This window comes from Onychostoma macrolepis, chromosome 20 (genome assembly GCF_012432095.1).
Source record: "Onychostoma macrolepis isolate SWU-2019 chromosome 20, ASM1243209v1, whole genome shotgun sequence".
Taxonomy (NCBI): domain Eukaryota; kingdom Metazoa; phylum Chordata; class Actinopteri; order Cypriniformes; family Cyprinidae; genus Onychostoma; species Onychostoma macrolepis.
Window position 1 is genome coordinate 22,875,428 of NC_081174.1, and position 12,084 is coordinate 22,887,511.

Here is a 12,084-nt window from a genome sequence, read left to right on the forward strand (position 1 = left end):
TATTCATAGTTATTACATGTTATTCATAGAAACCTGCTAAAATGCTAATTTAAAAGAAACATGTTAGATGGACTTGTTTGGGGGGTTTTGCATCTGAAGTCTTCATTTATTATTCAATTAATTTATATCACTATATATGGTTTTATTCTGACAGAAAGGATATTGAAGTATTGTAGAAACAGCATAATGTTTTTTGTAAATAAAACAGAGCACAATTTATGTAAAAAAAAAATTAAGTCTTTCTACTTCAAAATGTAACATTTATTTATTTTTTTAAATGTGTTAGTTGTTGTTTTATTTGTTAAATTTACTAGCAATTTGAGTGAAAATGGTTTCTAAATCGATTTTCAGTGTACTACAAAAAATAATTGTTATTCATATATAGATATAGATCTAGAATTGTTTAAAAATAGAATTTATTACAATGAAAAATTTATTATTTTTTACTTATGTTTATTATTAATTATTCAGTTATTTAATATTATACTGATGTTCTAAAAGAAAGGATAAGGCTGGGTTGTAGAAATTTGAGCCGTAGCCTATTTGGGGAATAAAGAAATAAATTAATATAATCTCTCTTAGTGCATCATATATAACAGTATTTTCGTTGCTAGACTTTAACCCTGCTTCATTTTTATTTTATTTTATTTTATTTTTTTACCTGGAAGAGTGGATCTGCTGTGCTATAAAGTATTCAAAATGGTAATAATCACAGTCTGAATAGTTAAATGGAGAGCCAGTTCATATGCTATCTAGTGTCATGGGGATAGGTGTTCTTTAAAGAGAAAATATGTATAATTCTTTGCTGCAGTTAATTATTGGCTGCTGCTGAAAGAGAAAGACAGTAATTGGAGACTAGCGGCTCTTCTGATCTGTTAAGGCCGAGAACATTTAGCTGCTGCTAATCTCAGGGCACAGCCAGATTTGTCATTGTAATAAGTGAATGTGAAAAGGGAATGGTTCCTGAACATACAGGTGCTGGTCATATAATTAGAATATCATCAAAAAGTTGATTTATTTCACTAATTCCATTCAAAAAGTGAAACTTGTATATTATATTCATTCATTACACACAGACTGATATATTTCAAATGTTTATTTCTTTTAATTTTGATGATTAGAGCTTACAGCTCATGAAAGTCAAAAATCAGTATCTCAAAATATTAGAATATTACTTAAGACCAATACAAAGAAAGGATTTTTAGAAATCTTGGCCAACTGAAAAGTATGAAAATGAAAAGAGCATATGAGCATATACAGCACTCAATACTTAGTTGGGGCTCCTTTTGCCTGAATTACTGCAGCAATGCGGCGTGGCATGGAGTCGATCAGTCTGTGGCACTGCTGAGGTGTTATGAGAGCCTGCTGAGATATGACTGTGGACATCAGAAAACACAGTGGACCAACACCAGCAGATGACATGGCAGCCCAAATCATCACTGACTGTGGAAACTTCACACTGGACTTCAAGCAACATGGATTCTGTGCCTCTCCACTCTTCCTCCAGACTCTGGGACCTTGATTTCCAAATGAAATGTAAAATTTACTTTCATCTGAAAAGAGGACTTTGGACCACTGAGCAACAGTCCAGTTCTTTTTCTCCACAGCCCAGTTAAGATGCTTCTGACGTTGTCTCTGGTTCAGAAGTGGCTTGGTAGCCCTTTTCCTGAAGACGTCTGAGCGTGGTGACTCTTGATGCACTGACTCCAGCTTCAGTTCTCTCCTTGTGAAGCTCTCCCAAGTGTTTGAATCGGCTTTGCTTGACTGTATTCTCAAGCTTGCGGTCATCCCTGTTGCTTGTGCACCTTTTCTTACCCAAATTCTTCCTTCCAGTCAACTTTGCATTTCATATGCTTTGATACAGCACTCTGTAAACAGCCACACCTTTCAGTAATGACCTTCTGTGACTTACCCTCTTTGTGGAGGGTGTCAATGTTCGTCTTCTGGATCATTGCCAAGTCAGCAGTCTTCCCATTATTGTGGTTTCAAAGAACAAGAGATACCCAGAATTTATACTGTAGGGATGGTCATTTATTCAAACTCAAATGTAAATATTCTAATATTTTGAGATACTGATTTTTGACTTTCATGAGCTGTAAGCTCTAATCATCAAAATTAAAAGAAATAAACATTTGAAATATATCAGTCTGTGTGTAATGAATGAATATAATATACAAGTTTCACTTTTTGAATGGAATTAGTGAAATAAATCAACTTTTTGATGATATTCTAATTATATGACCAGCACCTGTATATGAATTTATTTATAGTTACTGTACAAGTACTGTATGTCGACCCCCTATGTTCTTGTGGTCAGTTCTCTACCACAAAAATGTAATGTTATTTGTATATTATAATGCTTTTCCATTCCTTCTTTATCTCCATTCTTGATATATACATTGTCAAGACACATTGTCTAATTAAAGCAGTATCTACAGGTTTGGCGTCCGCTCCATTGTGTCATTAGTAGAAAGTAGTGTTAATTGGAGAGACCTGCAGTGGCAGGCTGGTGAGAGTTTGATAGGAACAGAAGGTTAGAGAGCGAGTGAGGGAGAAGGAATGTTAAAGATACTCCACAGTCAAAAGCACTCAGCCACAGCAGACCTCTCATTAGGTGACATTGCTCCGAAGAGGCTCTTGTGATTCCCATGGGAAGGCAACTTTAAAAGTTACACTTAAAGCACTCAAAGCTCCCAGACTTCGGTTTGAGTGGTCCTCAACCACAGCTTTGTAATTATCATACAGCCATAAACAAAATGTAGGAGAAACTATCTCCTCCTGAATGGTTGAATATGTGCATCAGAGGCTTCAAGTGTGCAGAGTCAGCAAAATGCAGGAAAACGGTTTATATAGAGTCCAAAATCAAGGGGAAAAAAGATTTTATACCCATTAAAATACATCAAATCGGAGACACTTTATTTTTAAACAGGACATCTGCAACGTTCTTTACTTTTTATTCAAATTGATCACAGAATATGGCTTTATATATGCAGTTTTATATTTAATGCTGGCTTAAGTGTCGCAGCTGGCCTGCTGATTAAAAGTTAATGTCACATAAATATCACACATAAAATCACCCCAAAATTGCTGTTTTTGTTTATGTGTGCCTCTGAAATGAAGGACAAAATATTGTGCCTCAAGTTAGTCAGATGTTCAGAAGCCCTGAAGTCTAATAGATAAAGACTGATCTTCCAGATGGGCCCGTCCTAACCCAGCTGCCAGTCCATATTTACTTGATTATGCAGCATTCATCACTGCCCTCAGTTGTTCTGTTCCAAAATCTATACTGTGGCAGAATTTTAAAGCATCACAGGTGCAAAAAATCTGTTTCAAAAGGTAGGCAACTTAATTATGCTGCTTTATAAGACAAGTATACAGCCAAATTTGAAGTCAGCTTTACACACATAACTCATGCAGAATGCGATCCCAAAATGCATTGCAACAAGCTAAGTGGGAAAAAATAAATCTAAGATGATGAGAGAATGCTCATTATAAATAATTTGAATGTATTTTTTTGTTCAAGACTGAAACTTATTAAACGAATTAAAATTACTGATTAGAGTACTGCATTAGCGTAGCAATGTTCGAACAACAAACTCTCCCATACAGAGCAATTGGAGGAAGATTATTTATTCTAGTGAGGAAAGTTTTAGTTTCAGCTAGTTTTAGACGAGAAACTTTGCCAACAGCAGTTCACAATTTAGCTAGAATGCAGATGAGAAACTATCCATGAGCCTCAGCTTGAAGCGAATAAATACACTAAGGGAATGGTTTGAGTAGCTAGAATCTATGCTAAATATGTTAAAGTATTTCATTTCTGTACATTTTTAAATTTATGCATTATATTTCTCTTGTTATGAAGATAAGAATGTGGCACACAGATAGGAATTACACGGATAAGAAATTTTTTTCTAAAGCATTTATCATTTTCTTTTTATATCCAGGGTATTTTTGTATTGGTGATGGAATATTTTGGGCTTTTTTGTGCCAATAAGGTTAAATAGCTAGGACAGGTCAAACTTTAATGAGCCCTCTTACGTAAAGGTTGGCCTGAACCACATTTCCTTTAGCCTGCTGTGAAAGGACGCCACAGGAAAGGTTTGTGCCTTAGGATGTTATGTCTTAAATGATAAATGATTCACTGAAGCCAGCCCTTAGTCTGTGTCAGGTATAAACTGGAGTTAATGGCTACAATATTACAAGCCTCAAGTCCTAGATACTGCAAATATACTGTATATACTATACTTGGCGATTGATTTGCTATACAGTCTAACTCAGGTTTATTTGAAATTAACTGTGGCTATTGTATTTTTATTAATTTGTCAGTGCTTGTTTTGCTTGTCAGTGGATTTTGTTACAAAGGAAATCCCACTGTGAATGGGCAACACATTTGGGTATAAGACATACTTAGTAAAAAAAACAAAAAAAAAAAACAAGTACTGCTCAAAGTAACTGCCCTAAGAGTCCCCTTTCTTGTCCATTTACAGCAAACTGGCACAGCAGTGCTGCCAAAATTGTCCTGTTCTTCCTCAGCTGAAGGTGATCTAATATAACCTAGAAACCATGTCCTAAAACTCACAATGTTAACTCCAGTGATCACATAAGATTTATTCATTTCTTCTATTTCATCAGGTACTGTCTTAGAATTTCTGTGAAAAATTAACAGTTGTATCCCTCTTTCTTATATAAGAGAAATCCAATGCAATCTTCACTGATCTCTGAAATTTCTCCAGAGCAACAGAGGTGAATTTAATATAGTCAGTTCCTTTCTTAAAGGGATAGTTTACCCAAAATGACAACAGAACTTAGTCAGGTGAGATGGCATACTGAATTTATTGAAGATGAAAATGAAACTGTGAGTGACAGATTTACAGTCTTTACAATGGCACGCACTGTAAAAAGGTACTAGATCAATCCATCCCTACTTGTTTTAATTTCCTTCAAAAATGAAATATGCTGCTACCCTGATTTAGGGCTGTTCAGAATATTCTGCCTATTCTCTATAATTTAATCATAGCCAAAAATCCTCTTTGAACTCTTTAAAATTAGTAGAAGAACAAAAAAGTTCGTTTGGAATGACATGAGGCTAAGAAAATAACAAACTTTCATTTTTGGGTGAGCTATACCTTTAAGAATAAACCAAAGAAAAATCCATACATCTACCTGCAAGAATCAGACCTAAATCAGAGCACTGTCTTCTACCAAGTTGTACCCAAGAAAATAAACTTTTTGAGGGGGATTTTATGCCTTTAATGGACCGGACAGTTTAGAGTAGACAGGAAAGCTTTGGGTGGAAAGAGGGGAGCAGTACTGGCAAAGGACTTCGAGACGGGAATCAAACTTGGGTCGCCACAAGCATAGTTGCGCTATATGTCAGTGCACTAACCATGAGGCTATCGGCACCGACAAAAGAAACTTTTTTAAATGTTATTAATCTGTGTTCTCTTTAGTTGGTGCTTCCAGAGTACTCTATCCATGGACTCTTCTGTATCATGTTCCTGTGTGCTCAGGAGTGGCTTACTGTAGGCCTGAATATCCCTCTGCTCTTCTACAACACATGGAGGTGAGCACCTGAACCAGCCTTTACTCCTCTAAAACAAGCTATGTGCCTTCTACCTGCCAGCTTTCACTAAAACAGGTGTCCTGAGAAATCACACTTGTCTTCGCGATAGCCCTCGACTCTATAAACAGCAATACTTCTGATATTAATATAATTACAGTTTATGATTATTTAAGTACAAAACAAAAAAAAATAAAAAAGCCATTATTATCAGCTCTGCTTGACTGAATGAGTGATGAGCTATCTCCAAAAATATTTTGCTTAAAAATAAATAAACAATTAAATAAATAAAAGTAGAAACTGTTAATATTCATTTTCTTGCTAAATAAATAATTAGATAATAAATATCAAAAATGTAATGTTTTCTTGTAAACCAGTGTTTTTATGGATGTTTTACATGCATCATTATCAATGCTCAGATCAATCCCATTCCTAATTTTCCTATATTAAAACTTCTTGCCACAGTGCATTTATAATCTTGTCACTGCGCATTAGTCTTCCAAATTCTTCTAGATGAATAATAGCAGACTGAATGTTTCATCACACAGTGAAACAACTGGGGAAATCATAACTGGGATAAAATGAGTTTCAGTCATTTTGCAGTGGAGCTCTAAATCTTTCTTCAGGGTTTGCTACTGAATGTTCAGAGCTGTTGTCAATTTCTGTCACCATCCTCAGAATATGAGCAATCGTTCTGTTGTTTTTGGTTGTTTGTTTGTTCGTTTTTTGCAGGATGATGAAACACTGAACTTAATCAGTACAATAGTATTAGTGGATTTTAAATATTGTTATGAAGTTATGTCTGATTAGCTGGTTGAACTTGCCATCAATAATGTTCCTTATCAGATGTATTGCTTTCCTTGTAATAAATCTACCTTTCTTTAACAGATCCGATGATGCTGCTATAATGCACTGTCACTCTGTTCTTGTTTTGCTCTAATTCTTTCACGTTTTTTCCTCCTAATGCGCTTAAAGCCTCCACTCCTTATTTTTGATTTCCCTAATATAATTATTGCACTAGGGGTGACATTTTTCCTTGTCTTACAATTACAGACTATATTTAAGTCATCCATCTCCAAGGACTGCCAAGATTGACAGAAATATTTAAATTAAAGAGGCTTAGACAAGCTAAACTTTGCATTAGATTAAAACATTTAAAATAAATGAAGTTAAATTAAACATTAAATCAAATTTAATTAATAAAATAATGAATTAAATTAAATTAAATGATACACAAACGAAAAACTAAAACAAAGGTGCACTTAATGTTTCAAGACGCACTACCCGGCTCGTGTTTTTTCCCATTTTCGGCAGGTACTTTCACAGCCCCACAGACACTAAGGAGCTTCTCTACGATCCAGCATCAGTCATGAACGGAGACACACTCAAATTCTGCCAAAAAGAAGCCTGGTGCAAGATGTCCTTCTTTGTCCTCTCGTTCTTCTACTATCTCTACTGGTGAGTAGATATCCAGCAGTTGTCTCAACCAAACTTAATTGCCTACAAATGTGATTCTGTGCAATGTATTCACTGATTTTTATATCATTACAGCCAAATATGCTTTTTAGTGTGTGCCTTTGCTATAGTATAAGCTAACTTAAGCCTATAGCATAGCAGAGATATATACATAAACAAGCATTTGAACTGACAAGGACGCACTTGGATGGCGCCAGCAACATGCCTTTGGGTAGAATTCCTGAATTCCTTTTTTCCTCCACACTATATCACGTCACATTAAATGTTAATATACACATATAAAAACGCATATATTCTATAAAGGTTCACCCTTCCAGTGCACAGGCCTTGTGACCTTTTGTCAGATCAGAGGCAATTGTTGTGCACCAGCCACGTTCTGCATTATTTAACGCTATTTGCTTCTGGAATTGAAATTCTAGGACAAACACAGCCTTCTTGTTCAGAGTCTTTTGTACTCACCCACTCTTTGAGGAGTGACGATAGTGAGTTGGAGCTTTTATTCTCAGTGGTTATGCACAACTTAAACTTCACCTAATTGTGCCACGCATTGTGAAACATTCACAGGTCTTACTTCCCTTCATAGCATATTGCAAGGGTCTCCACCAGTGGTCTCTGTAACTTTGACCTTTGACCCCTCCTCTAATTGACCCTTTGCAAAGACCCACCCCCCTTCGTTACTGTTGCTATGTCTGACAATCCATGGCGCTCACACGTCACACATCATGTTCTCATCACGGAGCGAAGACGACACTGACAACACACCGACAGACAAGACAGAGCAGGTTACTTTAGGTATAAAACAAAGTCCCAGCTTTCAAATTTTTTAAGAAATTCAAACAATAAATACCGTTTTATGGCTCTTTAATGTGTCGCGACAGATCAATAGTGCCTCAGTTCAAGCAGCACGTGAACTGATCATCTTTTCCTATTTACTATTTATAGCATAAAATGAACATGAATGAACATCAGAAGGTATCTTGTTTCAACCGCGGAAAGACGTCAATGCACACTGTTTTTCAAGTTCAAGTCCACTGATGTTAAATGTTGGTTTGGAAATGTCTGGTTTGTTTGCCAGACAAAAATGGCAGATTCTGTGTTATGATTGGTCAGATTGCCTGTCAATCAAACCTCCCACAAAGGGTAATTTGCTTGCTTTTTATTGCTACTTTCTTAAAGGCATGTTCCTGTTAATCTTAAACTTAAAGGGATAGTTCACCCCAAAATGAATACTTTTATTTGATTTATTTTTAACTTTTTTTGAACTAAGGGATGAGTTTAATTAATTTCTTTAACATAATGCTTAACTTAATCTTAACTTTCAGCAAAACTAAACTTGGACTGACCCTTCTTATAAATTCTAACATAACGTCTGTTTTGATGAATGCTGCCCATTTGCCTGCCTTAGTTTAACCCCGGTGGCTTGATCTTCACACTTGATTTGTACTCTAACCCTTCGTAATAACCACAATGTTGTGCTCCCTCTCACGAATCAATCTTACAAATCAACTGCAAATCCAATATCAGCGCACCAGGCCATCACCCATCCAATTACAATAGTAGGTTTGCCGTTCCTTTTTTCTAAACACCATTCAAACCTAATGACTCAAGAAAGCAGTGTGCCACTCCGTCAGAAGTGAAAGAGGGAGATCTGGGCAAACATCACACTAGTTCTCATGTGTTGAAGCTTCACAAAGATTGCAAAGGCATAAGGAACATCGTTTGCCTCAGGCTCCATCAGGATCATATACATGATCACAGCTGAAATACATTTTTCATTGATCTACCACTTTCAACACGAACACTAAAATTGTGTTTTCAGGACAAAGATAAGCTGCAGTCCTTAATAATACATCCTTAGATTTGGGATAAGACTTTAGCTGTGTGCACTGAATATAATCATGACGCTCAACATTCGAAAAACATTTTCGGATGAAGTCGAATATGCTTCATATGCAGCAGTGATATAATTCCAAAGAGAATCAATAGATCTGCTTTCTTTTTAAAAAGATTAGGAATATAAAAGGATCCACGCTGCCACTTTTCCAACCCCCACACACTGAAAATAATAAGACACAGCGAGCCAAGAACTGCTTATGCAGTTTTTATCAGGGCAACCCCTTATTATGTATTAATGCCTGTGGACAGCATTCTGGCATGACATCAATGGCCCCTAGTGTGAAGTCAGCACAGAAATTCAACATACATCAACATATGGCAGTGCATTCTAAATAAATACAATATCATACACGACCTGCCTGGAGTGATCCTCAAGCTGGTGAAGCTGTCATTTTCCATAGCATCAGCTGCTTTGAAGCCTCTCGCCTTATATTTCCATGCCTCCACCAGCTGAGGATGAATGCTGCGGTTTCAGCTGGATAATTTGGGGACAAAATGCATCTTTGTGTTTGTTGTTAGCTAGGGAGAAATGAACTAATTAAAGCAGTTCCCTGACAGAATGACTGAACCCACGGGCACAAGCTCATTTCATCAGAATCGAAAAGTAACGTGCACAAAGGGAGAAGTCCCCATTTTAATGCAAGGGATGGGAGCGATGTAATAAAATATTCTGAAATTAATTAAAATGAATTCCATCTGTCTGTCTGTCTATTTAGCTATCACAAGAAAGTACTCATTTTCTTCAGAAAATATAGAAATCTAGATGTTTTTTCGGTTGTTCTGTTTAATTTATAATGTAAAATGAATTGTTATTTACAAATCTCAATGAATTTCTAATATCAGATGCTTTCGCTACAACTTTGGTCTTTAACATAAATCATAAACTCTGAAATTTGTTTGACTGATTTAATTAATCACAGCTCACTGAAATCGTGAGTGCATGATTGACATTATAAACTACTTCTGGTGTTTCTTCTATGGGCATTTTAAATAGCTCATTCGCCACCTTCAAGTAAACAGATCAAAATAACTTTGAATATGGCCCACAACCAAGATCTTGTGTAAGTTGTTAGTGACTCGGAACAACATTCATCAGATTCTACTCAATAGGTTTTTATTTTAGTATAACTTTTTGCACACAAAGTCAGTAACGCCTGTTTGTTCTGTCTTCCAGTATGATCTACTCCTTGGTGACCTCATAACAGAGTTCTCAACACAGCTCTTAAGACTCTGTTTTCCGAAAGCTCTAAACTACATTTGGATGAAACAAGAGCACCGCTAGACACAAGTTCAACACACTGCAGTGTCTGAACCTACAGAGAAGACTTGACCCCATCTTCCCAGAGTATAAGAAGAACCCAGTGTTGTTTACAGATCTGACTCAACGCCCTAGATGTCTCATGGACCTGGTGTGATGCGCTTTTCACAAGCTCACAGTAACATTTGCACAGATTGTCTCAGGCATAGCACAACATGTTCTTTACCACTTTGAGGCACAAAACCTGCCAACCTTTACACTCACTATATGTAGCTTCAAATTCATGTCGGGTTAAAACAAAGGAAAGGAAAAACGATGGCTAACTTGATCAGCGAATGTTTCATTTCTACCAGTCACACACTAGGCCACTGAGTTTGATTACGTGAGAAGCTTTTGTGATATATTTTATGTGTATCTGTGCACTCCTAAAATAAGCGTTTTTAATATAAAAATACGTATCTGTTGCATTACTTGTGTACATAGAGAACTTTGTGTAATGCTTTTATGTGTTGGTGTCAGTGGGTTGAGATGTTTTTGGACTTTATATTTACAAATGCTGATATCGAGGCTTTATTATAGAAAACAAGAGCCACTTTTCCACAATTTTGCACAAAGTTGTTATGAGTTTGCACAATAGATACAGTTATTGGTTGTGGTGGAAAAAAGTAATATTTATATACCCAGTACGAGTCTTCCAATATATTACAGTGCATCAAAATATCATAGATTTTCATTCTAGGGAAGAAATGAAAAACACAGCTCATGATCTACAAATTTCACTTTCTCATTTTGTATTATCGTTATTATATTAACTGTATTACTGCTATACGACAAGGTCAGCAATACTGAAACAAGTTATTTAAGGAACCATTGAGTTTGTTTATCTATCTATCTATCTATCTATCTATCTATCTTTCTACCATTTCTCTTTTTTTGTTCTTAAAAAAAATCTCCAACCACACAGTTCACAAGTGTTTCTGACTACTACTTTCTACAGCTTTTAAATGAACTATGTTGTTGGATCAGTTAGGCTACTGTCTGGAGTAACCACATGATGCATATAAGCATAAACCCCTCAAGACATCTATGTGATGCTTTGGATGAGCACCATATATAATGCAGAGTACTGAAAATAGCAGTAGACACACTACATCATTTTCATTGCCGTGTAGGGGATAATAATACCAGTCCCCAGCAGTACTATACTCTGCTGCTGTCATGTAGCCTGCTGTCTTTTGTATGCCTTATGTAGTTACACATGATGACCAAACATTTTCTATATCCTTATTGTGGATGTGTTCACCCATCGAAATATCAGTTACGAAATTTGTATATGAAATAAAACAGACTATTTTAAAACTGTTACAAGTGCTTTGCTTCACAGCTATGCTTGAATACCACTGGAGGCATTGTTTTTTTTCCCTTCATAATCATATTAATTTCATCAGTCATGCGGTTCATGATCCATATGTGGTTATTTCACTCAATTACCCACAAAGCATTTCTCACATCTCCTCATTTGAATCCTCACCCCGGAGTGACTCTCTGAAAAACATTCACCTCAGATTGACGCATGCCCCCATCTCTCACATGTCTCCTCTTCAGGGAACGTTGCCTCCCGCTCGTAAGTCAACTATTATCTGCGTTTTCCGGAGCCAAGCCCTGTGTGGCAGTGACTGGCTGACAGATCGGTGACAGGCTGTCCTCCTGCTCCACCTGCTATCCGTCCAAATCACTGCCACATGCTCCGTAATTACAGTTTGTAAAGGATGCGGCTCCCTTTGCCAACGATCTAACACTTTGCCACTTATAGCCGTGAAATGAACGTCATCAGATGTCTGCAGGTCTTGGCGCTCAAAGAGCTTTTTTGCCACCCTTTCGACACCCATCTCTG

The 12,084-nt window shown here is 36.5% G+C and overlaps 1 protein-coding gene across 4 annotated transcripts in view; it reads left to right on the plus strand.

Annotated features, from left to right (window-relative positions):
• The window catches only part of cnih3 (cornichon family AMPA receptor auxiliary protein 3), a 28,901-nt gene extending 17,055 nt beyond the window's left edge, over nucleotides 1–11,846 (plus strand). The window contains exons 4-7 of one of the 4 annotated variants that reach the window (XR_009267610.1): nucleotides 5,451–5,563; nucleotides 6,875–7,018; nucleotides 7,112–7,247; nucleotides 10,107–11,846. Coding sequence is in view for 2 of the 4 variants with exons in the window: in XM_058756059.1 (XP_058612042.1) it covers nucleotides 5,451–5,562; nucleotides 6,871–7,018; nucleotides 10,107–10,134 (288 nt within the window). In the remaining 2 variants the exon portion in view is untranslated. Of the gene's footprint in view, nucleotides 1–5,450; nucleotides 5,564–6,870; nucleotides 7,019–7,111; nucleotides 7,248–10,106 lie in introns of all 4 variants that reach the window. The other 3 variants (XR_009267609.1, XM_058756060.1, XM_058756059.1) reach the window with 3 other exon arrangements.
• Nucleotides 11,847–12,084: the final 238 nt, after the last annotated feature.